A 22,283-nucleotide genomic window follows, 5' to 3' on the forward strand; every position below is an offset into this window, starting at 1 on the left:
TATTTTGCAGATTCTTAAATTTAATTGTCCGGTGAAATGCTATGGTCATGTACTACGTTAACCTTTTCGCCGATTCCAAAAAAACACCCACAGAACAATGCACACCGGTGCACACGATTTTCTTGCCCATTAAAGTTCTTCCACTCACCGGCAACCAAACACTTTAGCAGCTTGGGAACGATCTTTTGAGCGAGGAAAGATATTTAAATCGTCCCAAATTAGTTACACCCGGTTGTATCCGCTGTGTTGGTCCATGCCTCTTTTGCTTTGCGCTGTTGGCTTAAACCTGGGCGGAGGGGAGGAGTAGGAAACAGTGGAAGATTGAACCGTATAAAGCGAATTAAATGCATTCCCATTCTGGGTGGCATGAGTCATGGTTTAAATATTGAACCTGTTTTTCATCGGTCCGCGTTGGACGTTTCGTTACCTTTGCCGTGTTGTTCCGTTTACCGGACCGGGGGTCCGGTTTTACACGCTGCTTTCATGTGCAGCAGAAACTAATTTGGGCCTTTTTTGTGGTACCGAGCAATATGTATTTGCACGTATATTGGCACAAATGGGCGTAAAAACGTGGTGGCATGACCAGGATTGTTACTTATAAAGGAGAACTGGAGGTTACAGCTTCAAGCAGGGGTAGTTTTATCACCCCCATTAGTCAGCCCACGCGGTTCAAAAGGTCACGTTTGAAAGCATTGGCGGCTTTTCTTTACTTTCTCTATCCACCCCCGGGGATGTCAATCATCAAACGGGCGGATAATGATATCCTTTCCTGCGCATAACGAGCATGATTTTGGTAAAGGGAAAACTTCCCCCACAAATGGCTATCTATCTAGTGGCAATTGATTGGTAGTAGGTTTACAGTAAATTTCACTTTTCCGCACTGTGCCGCAGGACTGCATCCTTAGGCAAAAAAAAACTAAGACGATAAAAATCGAAATCGTTTCACTCGATCGACACAAAGTTGTATGGAGACCACACGCTAAACTATCGCTTAAGGTTAAGGCAGCTGGCGCAGGCGCACATAAGTACATTCGTTCACTTGAGCACGGGCAAATGAATTAACGATCGACAAGGGCCGCTATTTGACACCGTTTGGGTTTATTTATTTTTTTTTTTTTTTTTGCTCGGTTAGAACGGCCTGGCCGTATCAAGACTTATTTTACCACGTAGCAGGATAGTCAGTCCATGCTACGGGGGGACGGTCCGGATGGGATTTGAACCCGGTCCCTGCCGTGTGGACGGGCGCCGTTTTTCACATGCACCACCGGGCCGCCCCACCGTTTGGGTTTATGTGTTTGTTAGAAAAGGGTTCCCGGTTTTGCGAACTGTTGTTGGCTGCTGTTGCATTCAACCCATTGCCGGGGGAATGCAATGCGTAGCAATCGGTATGGGAGATCGGGTAGGGACTGTTGAGAAAAAAAGGGACGTCTATTTATAAACTTTGGCCCTCATCGTCTGTTAGTCATGGTCTAAACATTTCGCACTCCCTGCGCAGGGCCGACCGTCTGTTCGGCGACGGAAGTGGACGGGTAGAAGGTATTGAGACGACACGTTGATTTAACCGGGATATGGCCCACCAGTTGAACGAAACAACTGGGAATGGAAAGTTTTTTCCCCTGGAAAATGAACTTGAACTCGCGGAAAGATGGTGCGCACACACACACACGTGGTTGGAGATGAGGCGTTTGAGCTGAATTGGCACATGCATGTCGGTTGGATTGGTTTATTTGCGGTTCGGTGTTGTTTTGCCATACTGCCGGTTACTTAAATAGAACTGTTTTTCTGGCACCTGATGATCGGCCACGCTCGTTAAAATTTTCGCGCTGTGTTATTTGCGCTCCAGTAATGATGATGCGCGAACATCTCACAATATGTGATCATTTGCTTTTATTGGTGTTCAAAATTGTTTCGTTAATATTTTTAATTTTGATTTAAAACAAAAAATAATCTAGAATTTATGCTTGTGTAACATTAGGATATATTTCTATCAAATTGTGTGTTAAGGTTAAATGTTGGTCTTGATCATACTTTAGTTTACTCATTTTCAATTATATCAGAATATTTCTAAATATTCTGAGTGATGAAGTATTATCCTATACATGTACTAACAATTTATTCTTTTTTACAAATTTTTACATGATTTAAAAATTACATACAAAAATATTACTAAAAATGTATATAAAATTTCTTCATGAATTTCAAACCCCTTATCCTGCTACGTGGTAAAACAAGTCTTGATACGGCGAGGCCGTTATAACCGCGAAAAAAAAAAATCAAGCCCTTTGTGTTACGGGTTCTTTATTCTTTAGTGGCCAGAATACTTAACACTTAAACCACAAAGTATACACTTAACGGCCACTTTAACATTTAACACATCATTCACTGTTTAATGTGGCAACCATTAATATATTGCTAATAAAATGAACATATGACACAAAACCCATTACAACTCACAAGTACTCGAACGTACTTGAGGGGGTGCATTTGTTTCTGTATTCTTCAATAAGTATGCTAAGTATTTGCGCACTTCGTAGCAGTAAAAGCAGGAGGCAATTAACCCAAATCTATTCATTCCCTCCTGGGAGCCGAGTGGATCCAAATCCACTTAGCGAATCTCAATGCAATTTCATTCAACAAAATCGAAATGCATTATAGCGAAATGTAAAAAAAAGCATCCCATGTTCAAAACAATCACATATTTTAAATATAGCGCAGTGCGATAAATTTCTTGTCTCGCATTGTCCACTTCCTGAGCAATTTGTTAGGATGGTTGTAAAGATGCAGATCAGGAAGATCTGCGCGAATCTGCGAAGAAGGGCAAATTGGTTTGCACCAACCACGTTTTAGTGCATCATAAATTACGAACCAGTTCAAACGGCATGTGTTACTTTTTCCGATGGTACCGAGTCCCGCGGCAGTGTACTAAAGAGAAAGTGTTTGTAGAAGCGAATTAGACCAACAAAAGCGCAATCAAAACGTAGCTTTCTTCCTATTTCTCACACTTCCTAATAAAAATAATAAAAGAATCACATACAGGGACCTATCTAAAGCTGCATTATGGTGCGAGCTGATCCCGAAAGAACTCGGAAATTGGTTGATTGGTACAAAAATTGCACTCTGCGAAAAATGCTATTTATATGGTTCCATCCTTCGGAGTGACTTGACGCGTGTGGCGCCGCCGGTAATTGCGTTGGTGTAACTTAGGGTGGTTGATGTGGAGGTGGTCGGTACAGTAATTTGGCTATGAAAATCTCACAAAAATTGAAACACAAAACCCGGCAGCACGTGTTGAGTGGTTTCCCAAGTGTCAGCCGGTTGTGGATCGCACACCGAATTTGACAGCGGGTGCAGTGTCATGTATGTGCTGTCTAGCTGTTACAGGCTGGCCGCTTGTACGTTCTGATCGGTGAAAATTCGTGTAGGATTTTATGTTTCCTTGCTTCAAAGAGAACCCTTGACAGGAGGATAGGAAATGTAAGAAAAAAAACCAAAGAAATTGCAGATGGGCGTGCAAATGTCGTGTTACCATTTTTCTTAACCGTTCTGGTTTTGCATTTCACACCGATCGCATCTCGGCCAAAGATGATGTACGCAGCACTGACCGATATTTTGTCTGTCACACGCACTGTTGTGCCGGTCGGTGCGGAACCACTTAACCTAATTGTGCGATTGAGACGATGATAGCTACAAGGTAACGATCCGCATCGCTGAAAGACACCGTGGGCGCTAAACCACTGGCTATGATGGATGATCAGTTATTCAACTTTTTTAGGGTTTTGTATTCTTCCACTCTCGCGCTAGCAACGCATCCCAGCGGCGATGTAAAATGTGTGACAAAAATTAATGCAAACCTACTATTTGTCGGACAATGTCGGCTAAAGTTCAACAACACCCGAACAAACATTGCCTGCGGATCGATTGTAGAGATAGACTAAGCTTTACGCCTACAACAAGCGCTGATGAAACGTTAATGGATGGAGCAAAAAATTGGGCCAATGCTATAATATACACCAGATGTTATGTGAACCTGAATATGTGTGTGAATTTCGGTTATAGAGGAAATATTTTAACGTTCTAATTCAAAGTATATTTTTTGTAAAAGGGCAATATCTGTTTACGTTGAATTTAAAGGAAATTAATCCAATGATATTCTAGTTGACTTGAATTAAAAGAATATTTTATTTCAAAAAGTATATAATATGTTGAAATAAACTATATAAAATTTAGCTATTAATAGCTTTTCTGTTTTCGTGTCTAAAAACACAGATGGAGTGCGGTGGATGATTATCCATTTTTCTTCATTTTTCATCTAGAAATATAAGCTAAAAGAACGGATATACCCGTGTCTGCGAAATGGGTCAATGAAAAGTGTCTGTTTTTCCATTCATTTCTGAGAATCTTTCAACCAGGCGAATACGCATGAAGAGTGAAAAAAAGCAAGAATTGACCAGTGAGGCCATTGGTTTATGGGGATTTTTTCTCCACTAGCGCACATAGCTGTATAAATAAACGAATGATGTTTATGTTTGATCGTCCATTTACGAAATGTGTGTTTGCAATTTTAAAATATTAAGGAAAAACTGGTTTTTCTTCTCCCCATGAAATAGCTACGGTGGACCCCCCCAACAGTCGACGATCGGTAACTCGGCACGTCGGATACAGGCACAGCTACCGGCAGAACCGCCGGCCTGCGTACAGAATGCCATGATGCGGCGGGATAAACAACCATTCACCTACACACCGGGCGGTATCGATCTGTCCCAGATCAAATCGCCCCGTATGGCGAAGCGAATATCCAGAAACGCCAACTCGGAAGGTGTCACCGGTCAGCCCAAAGTGTCTCCATTGGCACAGGTAATTAGTACGCTGTGGTAATTGTCTGGGAGTGAGCTTAAAACCACCGTAACCGCAAAACCTTTCCCACAGAACAATGGTTCCAATCACAACGGCAACGGCACCAGCAACGGAAGTTCCGTGTCACCGGCGGCTACGCTCGGTGCAGCAGCAATGGGTATGCCCTTTCAGGTATTTCCTACAGGACCTCCAGCACCACCGCCGCCACCACCACCGACGGGGCGTGTAGTTCCGTCGAACGGTGGCAACAGATCCGTCCCACCGCCGCCACCTCCACCCGGTCCGGGTCCTGCACTACCCACGGCCAGTAGCTCGGAAGCTCGAAAATCCCCAAGACCACAGAGTTTCGAGCCACCGCCGATGGGTATGCGGCCCGAAATTAAGATACCACCGAATCCGATGGCGAGTCTGCGCAAAGCACCGAGACCACAGCCCAAGAACGACTTCTGGATAGAGGAGTACCGGCGGGAGAAGCAGCAGGACGAGCCTCAGATTCCTCGACCCGTACCACCCAGCTACAGCTACACGAACAGAGATCTAGACGACGAAGGTAATCATATCAGATTGGCTGTGAAAGATCGAGGATCGCCTGGTGATCGCGTCCCGTTGAGCATCCGCGTGTGTTTGTTACTAACCGTGCACATTTGTTGTATCATTCCATATTATTGTTTATCATTGCAGTTGCTAAGAACACATTCAATCGCACAGACGAGCTCACTGTCCGTGGTGACCCATTGGCACAGCAGAAACGATCACCAAGCCCATCCAATCTAACTAAACCGCTCGAGAACGGTTCTCGCGGGTCATCGTCGATCAAAACCCCACCCGTCTACGGACAGAGTCCGGTGCCGGCAAACCTTCCACCACCGATCACGCCGACCAAAGTGTCGACTCCTATCACGCAACCTTCGCCAACTACCAAAGATTCCCCGCCACCCGTGCGCCCCAAACCATCACCCTCGCCTGTGTCCACGTACCAGTCCACTAACAACACTACACAGTCCGTTGGCAGTGCTGGCAAGGATCAGACCACGGGCGTGAAGAACACGGCCCAGGTCGGGTATGGTCCAGTTGCTCCGCCACCACCTCCACCACCGCTACCATCATCGGCACAGAAAGACTCACAGTCGTCCGCCTCGTCCGGTGTGTCTCCATCCGTTTCATCCACCTCATCCACAGGCCCATCATCTGCTCCACAATCACCAGCCAAACCGGTCAGCACACAGAGACCCGCTGCTCAGGCCCTTGGTTCACTCTATATACCGCCAATACACGAGGTGTTTGCCAATAGTAAGCAAAGTCTCTTAACTCAAGCGAGTCCACCATGGATGTCATCGCGGCACAATAGCCTGAAGGAGCAGCCCGAATGGGTGCACAAGGACGAGCAAGATTCGGCCACGAACAGTAACGGTGAAAGTACCAGCAGCAACTCTCAGCAACAGTCAAACGAACAACAGTCACCGCAGTCACAGCTGCAAGAGCAGTACAAACCACAAACATCTGTGTCGCAGAGGGCGCCAAGCGCCACCAGGGAGAGTGTACCATCCGCTACTAAATCCGTTGATTCTATCGTCACAGCACCGGCACCGGTGTCGGCTAGACCGTCTCCGTCCGTGCCGTCGCAACAGCTCACACAGAACAACATCAGACCAGCTGCGGCCGATGTGTCCGTCCCGGTACAGCAACAGTCTACACCGGCGTCGGTACAGCAACAGCAACAGTACGCCCAGCAGGTTCAGCAAGCGGCCCGGTCGGTAGGGCCACCAGTGTCGCAAACCACGGTTACGATGCCCGTAAACCGTGGCTATCCGCAACAAGCTCCAGTGTATGCACAGGCGCAACCTGTGTACTCTACTCAGCCATCGGCAGGAACACAGAAGGTAATTTGTTAAGCTTTTTTAACCAAAAGTGTGAGTATATATTTTGTTTTTTAAAAGAAAAGCATCAATAAGTCAATAGTCAATCATTTGCTGATCTACATAGTTGTTGCGAATAATATGCTTTTCGTAAGAAGAGCAATAGTAATCAATGTACGACGAAGACGACTCATAATACTAGACGCTGTGTTGAACCCACCAAGTTCATTTGTATTCATTCGGTTCATTTTATTCTTAAATAATTCGTTGGAACGAACGTTGGATGTTGTTATATCTCAGCCCACGAATCTTGCTCTTGGTTTTTGATTAGCTTAGGATTTTTGGAATGAATTCACAATTTGTCCATTGTTTCAAACAAGGAAGAGCATAAAGAAGAGCTTCAGATCATACGTCACCCGAGTTCCTTGCAGTTTGATAAATCCCATACATTAGAAGCGATGTGGAATGATTTTGAGAGTTACTCTTAACAAATCTTAATGTCCTAAGGCTTTTTCCATTAAAAAGCCTCAAATTTTTCATCTTCATAACGTTGTAGATTTGCAGTTTTTCCTTGTATTTTAACGTTGTATTTTTGCAGTTTGCCTAGGCTTCCGGATTTGAATTATCTAGGCATAGTCAGTAGCGGATGAAGCTTGTCGGAGACCCTAAACGGAATGGTAATTGGGGCCCCAAAAGTATGGTCGCACTGTTATCGTCAGCTGAATTTTGAAAAAAGTGACCGGGGAGTTAAGTGTTTTCAAAAGTGCTGACCGAGAGAGGGAGTCATTTATGGAGGCACATACTGCACTTGCTCGGCCAAAACGCACTCACATATGGTTTTGAAGGAAAAACAACCCATTGATATTACTGGGGCCTTGGTTCTTCATATCATTACTTGGAAAACGGACTTCTGCTCGGCCTCCGTTACGTGTGTTATGTCGTCTTTCGGGACCCCTCCAAGAAAATATTAGGTACAATCGCTGCTTCGAGGCCCCCTATCAGCTCGAGGCCCCCGCAGCAGCTTACTTTGCGTACCGCTTGATCCGCCCCTGGGCATAGTCCTTGTAAACCATCATATACATTTCAGGGTATACAGCTGTCTTAATCATCAAATGCAAGATGGCTGAGATATACTGTACAACTTTCTCATTTCTTACGCATATTTATCACCTTTCCCCGACAGGAACGTATCATACCGATACAGATTGAAAAGTCTCCGGTACAAGCACCAGTAACGGCCCCGAATTTTGCACCACCGCCATACTACAGCCCTAGCGCACAGTACGGTCCGGCCGGTGCCAACAGCAGTATGCAGTCACCGATCCCGGTTGGATTTGCGACACCGCACAGTGGTACCGAATGACGAACGACTGTGCCGCTTCCTATACTAACCAGAACCATTTCGCATTCACGCAGGATTCACCACACCAACGGCCATGTTTACCAATCCGAACCATTTCGTGAACCAAGGCTACAACAACATCAGCTATCCACCGACACCGACCGGGCAGCCGCAACCGCATCCGCTCTACCAACACCATCAGCACTATCCGCCACCACAAACGCCACCAGTTCTTCATCATCCGATGCATCCGCAACCCCAGCAGCAGCAGCAGCAGCAGCAGCAGCAACGCATGCAACAGCAGCACACGCCGCCACAGCAACAACCGAATGTGACGAACGTGCGCATCGTACCGATCAAGGTGGAGGGTGCCGAACATACCGTCCGTGGACCACTGTCCAACACGCCGGCCATCATTCAAAGGTAATTATTCGCTACCATCGCCGATTCACAAGCGATCACATGCGGTGAAGTTGGTTTGGCACAGAGCTATCTCAAAAAAAAAGTTCTACAAAACAACGACAGCATTCGCAAAACTTTACTACTACCGCTTCCTCTACTATACAACATATCTTATGATGATCCCTATTTCTTGTCTTTCTTCCTCTTTTTTTTGCGCCCCCTGTTGTGTGCCTGTTGTTGTGTGTGCCCGTGTGTGTGTGCCCGTGCGCGCGTTTCCCCTTTTTGCCCAACGCTCGCTCTACTGCTCGCTGTGTCGGTGATCTCGCGCACAACGCTGATAATCACTCACTCATGTTCGGTCTCGGAACCAACAACCGGCCACTTTCCACGCCCCTGGGGGGTTGTAAAAAAAATAAAAAAATAAACCCCACACACTTAATGAAACGACCCCTAATCGTGTTCCGCCCTCCGGTGGGGTTTGGGCTGGGATGTGCCGGTGCGCATAGTGGTGATCGTAGCTACGTCATTCACGATATCCCGCTAGAAGCTAAGCTTCGCTTTCTTAAAAATAGACTCAGGTACAGGAGCACGCACTCTGTGATCGATGCATGTGGCATAGCGCCGCAATGACCGTCAGTGTTTTCGCATTCTCATTAGTGACGGCGTTCCCTGCATACGACGCAAATGTAAAACGAATCGTGAACATCGTTACTACTGCTAAATCCATTGGCGAGCATGAGTTCTGGCCATTTCTCATCTGCTTGAACCATGAGCTGTTTATTTAATGTTTAGTTAAAAACGTTCTTTGTTTTTTGTTCGATTGTTTGTTGTTTTAATACTCTGTTTTTACTACAAATTTACTGATTACATACTAAATTGTGGTTTCTAGTTCGTGTTTATTTGCCTGCAATAAGCATAGCTAAAATAATCGTTAATTATTTTTTAAAAAGTTTTCTTCACTCACACTGGTTTCAAGACAAAACCCGTTTTGCAATACACATTTATTTCCTTCATTGTGTCCGTCTTCAAGTACGGACGGAAGCGCTTGGACTTCATTTCTATTCCCCATCGCAATATATCTTATTGCCGTCTGTTTCCCGATTATATTTGTCAGCTGCTAAACAATTATGTAATTGTAGCACGGTGCCAAGGGTTGGGAAATGTAAAGCGAAGGGAAAACCCAAATCATATGACGGCACATCTTCCCGCAAGCAATACAAAATAGACGCCATTAAGCCGCCTGTTCCATTCCTTACGTGTGTTTGAGTGTATTTGTTTTCATTTTTTACGCAATGGATTTAATGTTTGTTTCATTATTTCCATTTTGTTGCCTCTTCTTTCATTATTTTAGTCTTGTCTTGTTTAAGTTCTATTTTTGTCTAGACTTAACCAGTCTTGTTTAAGTTTCTATTTTTGATCTGTTTGTTATGGTTTTGTAATTGTATTTTCTTTCTTTCATACTCATCAATTGATTAGTTGCTGTTTTTTGGATTATGTTTTTAACATGATGATTTTTGTTTTACCTTTTAAAACCTGTTTTTATTGTTTTTTGACGGATCATCTGTGCCTTGATCATTCTTATCGCTATGTTGTATATGTTTTTGTCTTCTTTTTGTTATATATATAAAGTACTAGAGGTGTTTTTATTCACAAACAATTTCTCTGCTATTTTTCAGCGATCCTCGAAGCAGCAGCAACACTCAATCATGGAATGGTAACAGTGCACCGAACCAGTCACGTTCGTTCCGAGTGCTGCAGCAAATAACGGACACGCTGGACGAAGCGGAGGCCGAAATGAACGCAAAGGATCAATCCAATGGTCAGTCTAGCGTAGCCGACCAAACCGACGGCACCAAACAGCAGCAATCTTTCGGACGTTCTGGTGGTGCGGTTAATGCGGCTCAACAGCAGGACATGGCAGAAGGACAGCTGCGTCGATTACAGCTCAGCAACGAAGATAAGGCTCTGATGAATAGAGTAAAAAATCAAGGTATTTATTGAATCGCGCACCATTTTATCACGTCCTTATGCTAACTCTGTGCCCTGTGTAATATTTCGTGTTTCTTCATTATAATTTGTCGTTGTGCCGCGGACCACTGTATCACTGTTGTGTTACCTTCCCGCCCATATGTTCGCCATGTATCTTGCACGCTCAGTCGACGGAGAAGTTTATCTCCATAACGAAGAAGATCCTCGCTATCGCGGTGCGGCCATACCGTCCAAAGCGTTCAGGTATCTGCAGAACATGACCGATAGCGGTCAGGCTGCGAACCAAAGCAACAACGGTACGGATGATCATATGTACTTTTTTGTATTATGTGTTTGTTATTTGGCTTTGTATGGGCTCCGCTTCGTAGTGCTGGTTTATGATTTATTTGTTTATTTAGTCGTTTTGTATGTATTTTTTGGTTTATATTCTTTTGTTATTTATTTTCCATTTACTTATATGGGATTATGTGTGTACATATGCGTGTGTGTATAAATTGCATTAAAGTTAATTTTGTTGATACGATTTAATGTTATTCTCTTAAGATTTCTTCAATTCAATTTGTCCTTTTTGTTCGTTTTTTTCTTGTTAAATCACTCCTATAGTTTGAATGTTAATACATATTCTTCTTCCTTAGGCTCTGGTAATCGTGCACAGCAGATGTTCAACCGTGGAAACTATAGCGATTCAGGTGAGATTAAAAGTTCTTTGTTATGTTGATCATGGCCCCATACTAATTCAACTTTGTTGCAGATGGAGATACGCAGCAACAATCGCAGCAGTATGTGCCACCGAGCGAACAGAAGGTGGAAGAACCAAAGAAGTACACCGGTGGTTCCATCCCGAGCCGTTCGTTCAAGATGCTCCAGGCAATGACGGACGCACCAGGTAAGTCGGCATAATTCCTTCATCGAATTTACTGTGTATTTTTTTTTTGTCCTGCGAACAAGAGGACACGTCCCGTACGTACCCCTACTCAAATATGTCCGATTGATCAAACATCTTCCCTGCTGCTGTGGTGACATACGAGTAATTCGCACGTTATTTACGAGGTGTGATCTCGTATGGCCATTGAGAGCACACGCAGTCCCGGCAGTCGCCTGGCATAAACGATCATCTTCAATAAGAATGGTTCCCCACCTGTAGCGCGATCATCGATCCGTTTCATCCGAAATTTCCGAACTACATTAATGACTTTATTTACTTTATTAACTTGGTGTGAAATTTCGCAACAACAAAAAACCCCTCTGACCCATCTTTCTTATTTGGTGTTGTTTGATCATCAAATTACAACTCATTCTAAACCTCCCCCCAAAAACCGAACCCAACTCACACAGTTAACAAGTGCGTGCGTGTAACGGACGCTTCTTCATCTTTCTCGTTTGCTTACGAGGTATTTGGTTAGAAGGTTATAATTCCTCCCTCGATCCGGTAAGGGTCTCGACTCCTGTACCTTGTCCACTCGGTACGCGGTACCACATCGATGATTGATCAATTTAGCATTAGGCTTGTGTTGAAAGTAGTGACGATTAGATGATGGTGATGGCCACAGTCTCGTGTGTGAGACTATGTAGCGGTTGTTGCTGGCCGAACGTCTGCTCTGAACGATCTCGAGATCTATTGGTGTAATGTTGCCAACTGCTGAGTCTGCGATGAGTCGATTTTTGTTCTTGAGTTCTTCTTTCTTGTTTAATCCATTTTCTTAATTTATTCAGTACAGTAACCAAGCATCATCCGTCCCGCCGGGCAATAGTCTACATAATGTGCTAATAAAATCTTTTTCCAATTGGTTTATTTGCGATGAACAGAACTGCAGTGAACTGAGCTTGTTCGTACTTCGTCCATTATATAGACTATTTGCTCTTGATTGGAAAATGCAAATAATCTGGTGATGAACCGAAAACAAAACAAACAAAAAAATCAATGCTCAATGCATTCATAAATCATTCATCATAATGTTCTGTCTCTTTCTCTTTCTCTCTCTTCTCTCTTTTTCTCTCTTTCATTTTGCCAATCTTCACAGCCGATCCAAATTCCTCCGACAGTGAGGGTCCTAGTGTAAAGCTGCCTCACGGCAGCGGCACAGACATTCGATATTCTCCCTATCCCTATCCACCGCAACCCTACTTTTGCTGTCCTAATCCCAATTGGCATTACTACGATCCCACCACTAACCCTCAGTACTATCCACCCCATCATCCGCCACCACCTCATGCACCCGGTTACTATTATCCGCCCATGCCACCGCCCGGTCACTTTGATCGGGGTGGCGGGTATTACGGTGGGTACATGTCTCCGCATCACTTTTACTACGCACAAGAACCGTGCTCTCCGTGCACACCGCCTCCGTACTATCAGCTAAGCCAGCCGCAGACGGCTTACTGCGAGACAATCCCGAACGAGGCAATTCACACGTACGTGATCACAACGCCTCCTCCGCGCATCGTCGTTACACCGACACCGGACGATTCTTGCTCCGATAGTGAGCTGCAAGCGATCAAAGAACAGCTCGGCGAGCTGCGCAATGTGCCCGGCGAGTTTGCCGGGGTAGAACCGACCGACTACGGTGGTCCCATCCCTTTGACGCGTTCGCAATCTAGTCTGAAGCGGTTGTCCGAGCGCTTGACTAATTTTAACAACGGGTTCAGTGAGCCAGATAGCCCCAAGTCCTCTGTGCGCTGCTCACCATGCAGTCCACTGAACGAGCGGTATCGTACGTACGAGGAAAGTACATCTTCGGTACCTTCGTCTCAGTCTGAGGCTTCAGACTCGGAAGACGAAGATACATCCAAGCCCAAGGCAGTGAGCAGAACTCAATTGCAAACCAATGGCCATGCGAAGGATACGGATACGGTCCGTGTGAATGGGTCTCGTGCTTTAGCCAAAGAGAAAACTCCCGAAAAGAAGAACAATGTTGAGGATGATGAGGAAGATGAGGACGAAGAAGATGAAGATGAAGAAGAGGAAGAGGGTGAAGCAGAAAGTGAAGAGGAAGAAACAGTGGGATACGGTGCAAACGGTGAGCCACCGGTTGACGAACATTTGCCACACCAACTGAGCGTGATCTTCGAGGAGGAAAGTATGTACGGACAGTCAACCGTGGCTAGCAGACGTACCAGCGTGTGCAGCAACAGTTCTACGCTGAGTGACTGCTCTTCTACGCTGGCCAACGATTTAGACGATGAGAAGGATGTTGATGGTCAACCGAGCGGCAACCGTACCGACGATGATATCGATCGTATAGACGAGACGGATATGGAAAAGTCGCTGGTTTCGGTACGTCTACCGCTGAAGCTATCGTTTAGTAAATCGCCCAACAATGAGGATATAGCAACGCTGGTCGTTGGAGAAAGTGAAATTACCGGATCGAAAGAGAAGCTCACTGGTTGTAATCGATCTGTACAAGAGCCCGAAGACGACAGTGGTGACGAGAGTGACACAGAGGAGGAGGAAGAGTCCGAGAATGAAAGTGAGTCGAGTTCAGAGGAAGAAACTGATACCGATGGAAAGAATAAGGCGAGCCCTCAGAAGACGGAAGAGAACAATGTAGCTGAAAAGCTGTCCAATGAGACGGATACCGATGTTACGGTGACCATCACTATTCCATCGCTTTCGGGTAAGGGTAAGCCGAATGAACGCGATAGTTTGAGTCGTCCAGAAGCAGTGAAGCATGAGGCACCGGTAAAAGCTCCCTTTAAAATCGACTACGAAGAAGCATCGGAAGTATCGGTGTCAGTGTCGTTACCGCTGAAGCCCAAGGGTAGTTCTTCTGGTGATATCGTCAAGCAGCCAGACCGGGAAGAGACATTGAACGAGAAGCTATCGAATGAAGAAAATGGAAATGGTGCTGCTGGCGAAGACGAGGAAGAGGTTGACTTTTGGAGTCAAATTGGTGATGAAGATGACTATCAACGACCGGTGCGATCCTACTCAAGGGACATGTGGAGTAGTCGAGAGTTTAGCGTTGATCGTCAGAGTGTTTGGAGTCAGGACGCAGAAGAAGATGAAGAAGCGAGCACTACTGGTACGACCGATTTCTGGAGTGCCGAGAATGGTCCCACGGAGGCGTCCGATCTGTGGAACTTTGGTAAACATAGTTCGCCATTGCCATTGGTGCGTAATGGTAAGAACGAAATGGTACAAGATGAAAGTAAGGATTCGTTGGAATTCTGGCAGAAGGAGAACGAGCGACTGGTGAAGGATCTGTACGAACGTAGGGCCAGTGAAATAGGCTACCAGGGAATGTTAACGAGTGGGTTCGTAAAGGACGAAAATAATAACAAGACGTGCGTGCCGCAGGATAATACAGGTGGTGTGAAGACGGAGTTGCAGAACGATCGTAAGACTGAAGATCACAGTGAGGAAGAAGCTGAAGATGGGTCGGATTCCGAGAGTGACAATGATAGTGAAGAGTATGAAACGTCGAACACATCGAAGGAGGACTCGGAAGCGGAACAGGACGTTGGTGATGTATTATCAAAGCAGGAAGACACTCTGGATTCTATGAAAAAGTTGAAAGATGAGCAGATGCCGTCTGTGAACGGTACTGCCGATATCAAAGGTGCCATCATGTCGCAAGACGATGGCAGTGTTGTAGACAAGGTGGAAAAGGATAAAAAGTTATCCGTGAAGGAACGGATATCGTTGTTTGAGACGCAGGCTGTACCTTCGCTGGAGGTGACATCGAATGGTCGCGGCACAGTCACCCCTACGATGGGTAGCCGCTTACGACCGCTCTCGAGACAGAGGCAGTTTTGCGAAGAGTCCGAGGCGGAGGACGATTCCGGCGTGACGTCGGATATGAGCAAACACATCTCAGAGGTGGAGACGGACTCCGAGTGCTTCCCGGAGATGCGCAAGATGACACGGTATCAACGTGCGGCCACACATTCCAGGTTATTTAAGCTTTTGCAGGACGAAAGTAACAACGGTGATAGCGAGGACGAGGAAGCTAGTGAAGATAATAGTAAGGAGCAGGAGCAGAACAGAAGCAACATGAAGCAACATGATGCAGGAACGCGGGAGGAAAACACGACCAATCCGAAGATGGTCATCAACCCGATCGTAAACGGTGCCAGTCGCAAGACACCAGAAGAGCCCGGCAGCATGGTGGGCAACGTGACGGAAGGAAGACGCGATCGATTAACGCTCCCGATCAGTCATCAATCGTCGTCGGGCAACGATAGTCTGTCCTCGTCTACCTCCTCAGCGTCTCCTGTATCAGGAACACTGCAGAATGAAAAACTTGCCGAAGAGCTAGTACAAAGTTTGTTGATGAAGAAGAAGGGTCGTTTGTTCCGGAATTTGCCGCTGGAAAAACTGCACGCCGCTGCCCTGAAGATTCTGCAGGAAGATCTCGAATCGAATGGTACGATCAGCTCGACGGAGGACAATATGGCGACGGTGGATTCGACACCGGCCTTAACACCGCAAGAATTTAAAAGCGAGTATCCGACCTCATACTCCGATTACTATGACACGTGGTGTAGTGATGCGGTGGTGCAGCCTAACGGTTGTTACTCGGATACCGGGTCAGACTGTGGGATGGTGAAGATGTTCCGCACCGTACCGGAACATCAGCTTGCACTCGCCAAGAAAGATTCGCGCGTAAATGCCGGCAATGGTCATTGGTCACCGAGGTGTCCACGGGTATTTAGTAACAAGAATATTCCGCGGCTGATGGGTGTACGGGAGTCAGACGTAGTGGAACCACCATCGCGCGGCTCACGACCACCATCCCGAGCGTCGAATAGCCGATCGCCGTTCACGGTCATCACACCGGCTGTCGGCATGTTTAACGCCAGCAGTCCGATGGATGATTGTCCGAACCGTGCCAACACTGCCAACCGACAGTTTAAGCTGCAGTAGTAGTTAGTGCGATCAGTAGCTCTCACATACACTGCCATGAAACGTCACTGCCTTACTACCAGTGCCATTATAGTGAACGAAAAGAAAGAGCGCGTGGAAAGCTATCAGTGACAGATGCGAGCACAAAAGATAGGAAACGAAATGTACTGAATTTTTTCACGATTGAAAAATGGCTGGCGACCGATCTTGTACTATACTGGCGTCTACTATTGGCGAACGATAGTTCGCGCCCTTTAGTCGAATCATGTTTGAGGACGCATTTAGTAGCGGCCATGCACTGTGTATATGTTTCTGTATATATAGGAATATTTATGTGAAGACTATCCACCCGGACGGGTTTTGCTCGGAACACTGGCCGGGAAAGATGTTAGCTGATACTTCTCCGCCACACACCAGATCATGCCTTCCCCGTATCCTCACTCCTCACGACACGACGATCCCGTTTCCTTCCCTAGCATGTAACCTTGCCTTATGTTTTGTGCTAGTAGGTCTCATGTTTGCCATTTCTGGACGCGCACGACGCGAGCATTGGTTACGTTTTCGCTACGACCGGGAGAACGCCCCCAAAACCAACCCCATTGATGCCATAAAAATGTTCATCATTTGCAATACCAAAAATTGGAACAAGAAAAAAAACCATCCGCCTTCCGTAAACTGAACTAAAAGCACAGAAAACCTCTCCAAACAAAAAACCAAAGAAAATTCAAAAGAAAATCAAATCCAAAATCTTTCCCATCAAGATTTGCGAGAAACAGGTATCTAAAACGTGAAAAACAAAAATTATCATGTAACGAGCATCCATCATTTTAACTCATTTTGTTATGTTTTGTCGTTTTTCCTTTCTTGCTCTCCTATTTATTATTTTGTTGTTTATTTTCCTTTAACTTGATTGATTTTTTTTTCTTCTCTTGATTAATTGGTTGATTCTCTGTGTTACCGAGCGAATTACGTGTACCTGTCTGGTTTTCTTGTTTTGTCCCGAAATGTTGTGCACTAGTTTACCGCTTTAGGGTAGTATTTAATGTAATATTTGCCGAATAAATTGCGTTTTATGTACGGAAACCCTACCTATGGACAACATATGTTCCGTCTGCGCCATTTTTTTTCATTTGTGTTCTTCACGCTGAATCGTCTCTTCGTTCTCGTTTGTTTGATTTCTTCTTCTTCTTCGCCTTCTTGTTGTTTTATTGTGCAATCATTGTTTTACTATTACTACTACTACTTCTTCCAAGTAGCTGGTAATGAAGAATCATTTACTTATTTATTCTTCGCGGATTTTCCTGTTTTCATTTTTTTGTAAACTATTGAACCATGGATTTAAAAATATGATTACATTTAAATATATATAGATGCAGAAAATATATTACCTTAAATACTACTACCTCGTAAAATGTACAACGCTTCCATAGCAAATGCATTTAGAAAAATAGCAAAGAAACACACAAAAAGATAACTTTAGACCAACCATTCCATCGACGAACGATCGTCTAAAATTATCTTCTACCAATGTGACGATCCATAGTTACTAGAGTTTATACGCTCGTTCGTGTTCTTCCCGAAACGGACGGGTGTTGTGCTTTGTTTCATTTCAAAGTTTTTTCTCTTTCTTCGGTTTTATCAACGTTTATTTCGCGTTTCCGATTATTACTAGCTGCTCTAGTGGCGTACTGTCATCTTAATTAACTGTATGGATCTCACTACACAGCGCCATTTTGGGTTTTGTTTCTTTACCACTATTGAGCGTATAAGCGTTTTGTATGTATTTTTAATTTCTTCTACTGTTGTCCCTACCTTATTATGAATGACACACTTGTTATGTTCTAGTCTAGCATTGTAATTTATCTGTGAGTTAGTCTCGTATACAAAGCCCAACCTTCTCACCGCTGTGCACAGCTTCACAGCTGTTTTGCAAAACGGTCTTCACCGTGTTATACACTTGGGTTTTTGCACGGACACCAATGCTACCTTCCTAACCGGATTTGCTTCTGTTGGCAGGAAACAGTACCACCTGCCAGCAAATGCCAATGCAAGAGCTTTGGTTATTGTTCTGTTACGTTTGCAAGTGAATGTTCTATGCTCAGCTCTGCTCATATTCGTACAGCATACAAAACAAAACACACTTCGGTACAAAGCGTAGCCGCAACATACAGCACGAACCAAATTGCGGGTTAGCTCGGTAGTGTAATGCAATCACAACACAAAACAGCCGGTCGCATCCTACAGTGCACCGTACAGCGAGGTTCCACCTTGTTTTTGGCTCCATCGAAAATAGAATTGAAAAGAAAAGGTGGCAAGAAGAAGAAAGAGGAAACAGCAGAACACGTGCGATCGCAATTCTTGTTGAGGACTGGATGAGGGCATGTCCGAGAGGGTAAAGGGAAGAAACAGAAAACTAAGATCCTAGACACGCCATATATGATCAAGCACCTGTTCCTGTGTGTTTGAGGATTCCGCTTCCGGGCACTTCCAGGCAGTTCGAAATCTTCAACAAGTACCCCGCACCGGGAACCCAAAAGCGCCACTTTTCAACACAAGTTCAGCAAATGTTAAATTGATTGAATCACATTCCTCCCGAACCGTGATGGAGACGCCTGATCCTTCCTTGATCGTTTGTTCGAGTTGTAGCTCTCATGTTTGAGACAGCTCTCTCAGTTCCGACAGTTTGTTCCCGTACCGCCATCTTAATCCTTCTGTGACAGTATTCGATTGTTGGCCTATGCTTAATGTTACCTTTTAATAGTTTTTTTTTTAATCTAAAGTAATCATAATTTGACGATCACTTTAAATAAGTTACTGACTTACCTTCACTGATCGGTTTGATGATTTAATTTTCTTACTAAAGCTGTGTTCGTTTCAAACTGGTATACTTCCTCAATTGAAATACTTTAACGTTGTTGATAGTCATTTGCATAAGGCTAGTAGTCAGTAAATCGGTAATAAAACACAGGAATTATATAAAAAAATCATTATGGAACTATTGCAACAACATCAAAAAACCCTGATCGGATCAATTCTATTTTCCTTGTAGTCAAAACGATAAAGGTGAAGTTTTAATCTGTCTTTCGTAGCAGACAATTAATAAAAGCGGAGCAAAACCCACATTCAAATGCTAATGAGAAACTAACAGCACTTCTAATACAAAAAAAAAACAACAACACTAACTGATAACCCGCAAACACTTGGCTTGTGAAGAATACTTCAACAAAAGTAAAATGTTTTAAAACATATAAACTACCCTTACATTAAAGCTTGATCCTTTACAAAAAGGCGACCCAAAAATCCATTACCAAGTTGCGCCTTGGTTTAGTAAACATTCGCTAATGTAACGTAATTTTTGATGGCAATCGTGTTTTCTTCCTTTTTCTTCGTTTTCGACTGGTTTTTCTTCTCAATTTTTTTCCACTTGCAGACCAACGTAGCGAAGCGAAGAAAACGAAACAGTGACGTGTTTCGAATCGGCACACAAAATGGCCACACCCCGCGATCGAGCTGATCGGTCGGGTGGGCGGATGGATGCCATTCATGCCGCGATGCTGTTGTTTTATTTCGCTAAGCCCATGTTAATCCTGTACAAATCCATTACCATCCTATCGCAATGTTTCTTTGCCACATACACATCACACAATGTGTATTACACACACGGTCATCAGCAAAGTGTAGTGAGCGAAATAGGGGGAAAAAAAGCGCGTAAGAACTAGTGTGAGTAAGATATGCCGCGTGTTAGAGCTTTCGCTAAAAATTGCCGTTCGAGCGTTGGCTGAAGCATTTAAAGTACAAGTATTGCAAAAGTAAAGTAATTGAATGCTTTAAAGAGAAAAAAAATTAGCAAGTTAAAATTTTGATTAAAACAAAATAGACAAATTAAGTTAAAAACAAATAACTGAAGTGATTAACACGTAGAAATAAATATTAAAGCAAAATCATTGCCTTCAATATCGCAATTTTGCTCATAGTGCTTTGTAAAAGATAAAAAAATCTTTTAGTTATAACACTCGTCACCACACATTGGAAATATGCGTTTTGTTTTGATAATTTTCCGTTTTTTTCTCATATTTTTGTATCCTATCTATCATTTTAACCGCAACTCCTGTGTAGTATTGTTTTGCGATTACATGTGTGTTTGTGTGTTGTGTATGTTTTTGTTCGTTTTTCATCTGTTTTGTTTCGTTTTCGACATTCTCGTATTAAATAACGCAAATATTTAAATGGAAGTTTTAATATGGATTACTAATTTTTATTTTCTTTCATTTCCTTTCTATTCCATTGCAGGTCCCGGTGAAACTGATTTCTAAATGCAACACAACAGGAATAACAAACAAAAAAAATGCACTAGCTTAGTACTTATCGATAGTAATCCGTGGTCTCCTTCTAGTTGAGTTGAATTTTGGGTTTACAGTGCAGTTTGTTTTGCCTTCAATTGTATAATATTGTTCGATGGTTGTATTTTCCATCTACTTCTTTCTGTCATTTTCTTGCACTGGTTTTACAATATAAAATTGTGACATTTCCTAAGTTTTGTTTTGTCTTCTTTGTAGTTTAAATTCCCTGCTTCATTTGGAAAGCGTTACACCATTTTTGTTTTTACTTTTGTTTTCTTATGTGACTTATTAAAACTTAAAAACTTACAGTAACAGCTCGTATGTTTACACAGCATTTTCTTATTTTATGCTCATAAGCAGACGTACGTGTAGGCAGTTGTTTAGGAAGCTTAAACCAGTGAAAACATACTTAATTAAACCAGTTGAACGTTTACAATGTACACTTAAATCTTATGCAAATGATAACAGTGACCTAGCCAGCCTGATTTGGCTTTTGTTACGATCATATACAGTGTTGAATTTTGAGCATGACTATGCATTAAGGCTACGACAAGTTTCCCCTTTTTTTGCTTCGTCTGATTTGTTTTAAATCTTTGTTTCACTTGTGCCAAGAGCAAAGTTAGTGTAGAAATGCAAATGGAAATCAATATAGTGCGATATACCTTTTAATTCGTTTTTGTTGTTATTAGCTGTAACCGTAATCCTGTTTCTCGCGTTATCTTGAATTTAATATGGTTTGTGATTGATTAATTGAGGTGTGCTTTTTTAAGCTTTCATCATTTTGCGGCAGTAAGCAAATATTCTAAATCGGAACGGAACAGCACATGGATTGATTGTGTGCGCGTAAGGCATCTTCCAACGCGCGAAAGATAGCGAAGAATTGTTAGGTGAAAAAAATTGCCCACAAACGTTTGGCAAACAACTAAAACCATCCTCCAATGGACACAATCGAACGAATGGACAAACGGATCGAAAACACAATCCCTGCTGAAAAAAAAACAGAAAACGAATGAACAAAAAAAAATCAATGAAGATTACGATACATGTTGAATCGAGATAGTATCCTTTCAAACTATGATGAATTCTTAAAAAGTATGGTTTTGTTTATCAACGCGTGCACTATAAGTAAGAGCATTGCTTATGATCTGTAAACAAGCACTTAATATTGTTTTATTTTCGCTATTGAACAATAAAGAACAAATATGTTATTAACGATAAGAATTGTTTCTTTTAATTGCAATCCGGAATTACATAAATTTACATTTTTTCCTGTTGTGGTTTTATAACTACTGATCCGTTTATTAGCTCATTATTTGCCCATGATAAAAATAAATTTTAAATTTGAAATTTAAATAAAAGTATTTTTAAGTGTATAGAACACTACCCTTTTTTAACAACATCCCTGGTATAAATCCATCTCTTTCTTTATCAAAATCATGGATATACAGGAAAATATGGTAATTAAAGCATTTATGTACAGATTCTATCACAGAAAATGTTTGAGAAGTGTAATTATAAATGAAAGAAAAATTAGAAAAAATAATTGATTAAGCGTTTTGAAATTCATCACTAAAACGCTTCACAGTTCATGATTGAGTGGTGAATATAAGCCCCTGAAAGTATGCAATATTCATATTTTTTATTTGAACTACCAA

General features: G+C 43.3%; 1 protein-coding gene across 9 annotated transcripts in view; it reads left to right on the top strand.

Annotated features, from left to right (window-relative positions):
- Positions 1-21,849, top strand: part of LOC125766574 (protein piccolo-like) — a 32,581-nt gene extending 10,732 nt beyond the window's left edge. For 3 of the 9 annotated variants that reach the window (XM_049432650.1, XM_049432652.1, XM_049432646.1), the window contains exons 2-13: positions 4,608-4,854; positions 4,927-5,404; positions 5,536-6,734; positions 7,894-8,062; positions 8,127-8,475; positions 8,961-9,032; positions 10,131-10,444; positions 10,611-10,739; positions 11,079-11,132; positions 11,195-11,329; positions 12,465-17,064; positions 20,579-21,849. In XM_049432650.1, the coding sequence (XP_049288607.1) occupies positions 4,608-4,854; positions 4,927-5,404; positions 5,536-6,734; positions 7,894-8,062; positions 8,127-8,475; positions 8,961-9,032; positions 10,131-10,444; positions 10,611-10,739; positions 11,079-11,132; positions 11,195-11,329; positions 12,465-16,309 (6,991 nt within the window). In that variant the 3' untranslated portion in view covers positions 16,310-17,064; positions 20,579-21,849. The remainder of the gene's footprint in view (positions 1-4,607; positions 4,855-4,926; positions 5,405-5,535; positions 6,735-7,893; positions 8,063-8,126; positions 8,476-8,960; positions 9,033-10,130; positions 10,445-10,610; positions 10,740-11,078; positions 11,133-11,194; positions 11,330-12,464; positions 17,065-20,578) is intronic. The other 6 variants (XM_049432655.1, XM_049432654.1, XM_049432653.1 and 3 more) reach the window with 6 other exon arrangements.
- Positions 21,850-22,283: the final 434 nt, after the last annotated feature.

The sequence above is a fragment of the Anopheles funestus genome, chromosome 2RL (assembly GCF_943734845.2).
Source record: "Anopheles funestus chromosome 2RL, idAnoFuneDA-416_04, whole genome shotgun sequence".
Lineage (NCBI taxonomy): Eukaryota > Metazoa > Arthropoda > Insecta > Diptera > Culicidae > Anopheles > Anopheles funestus.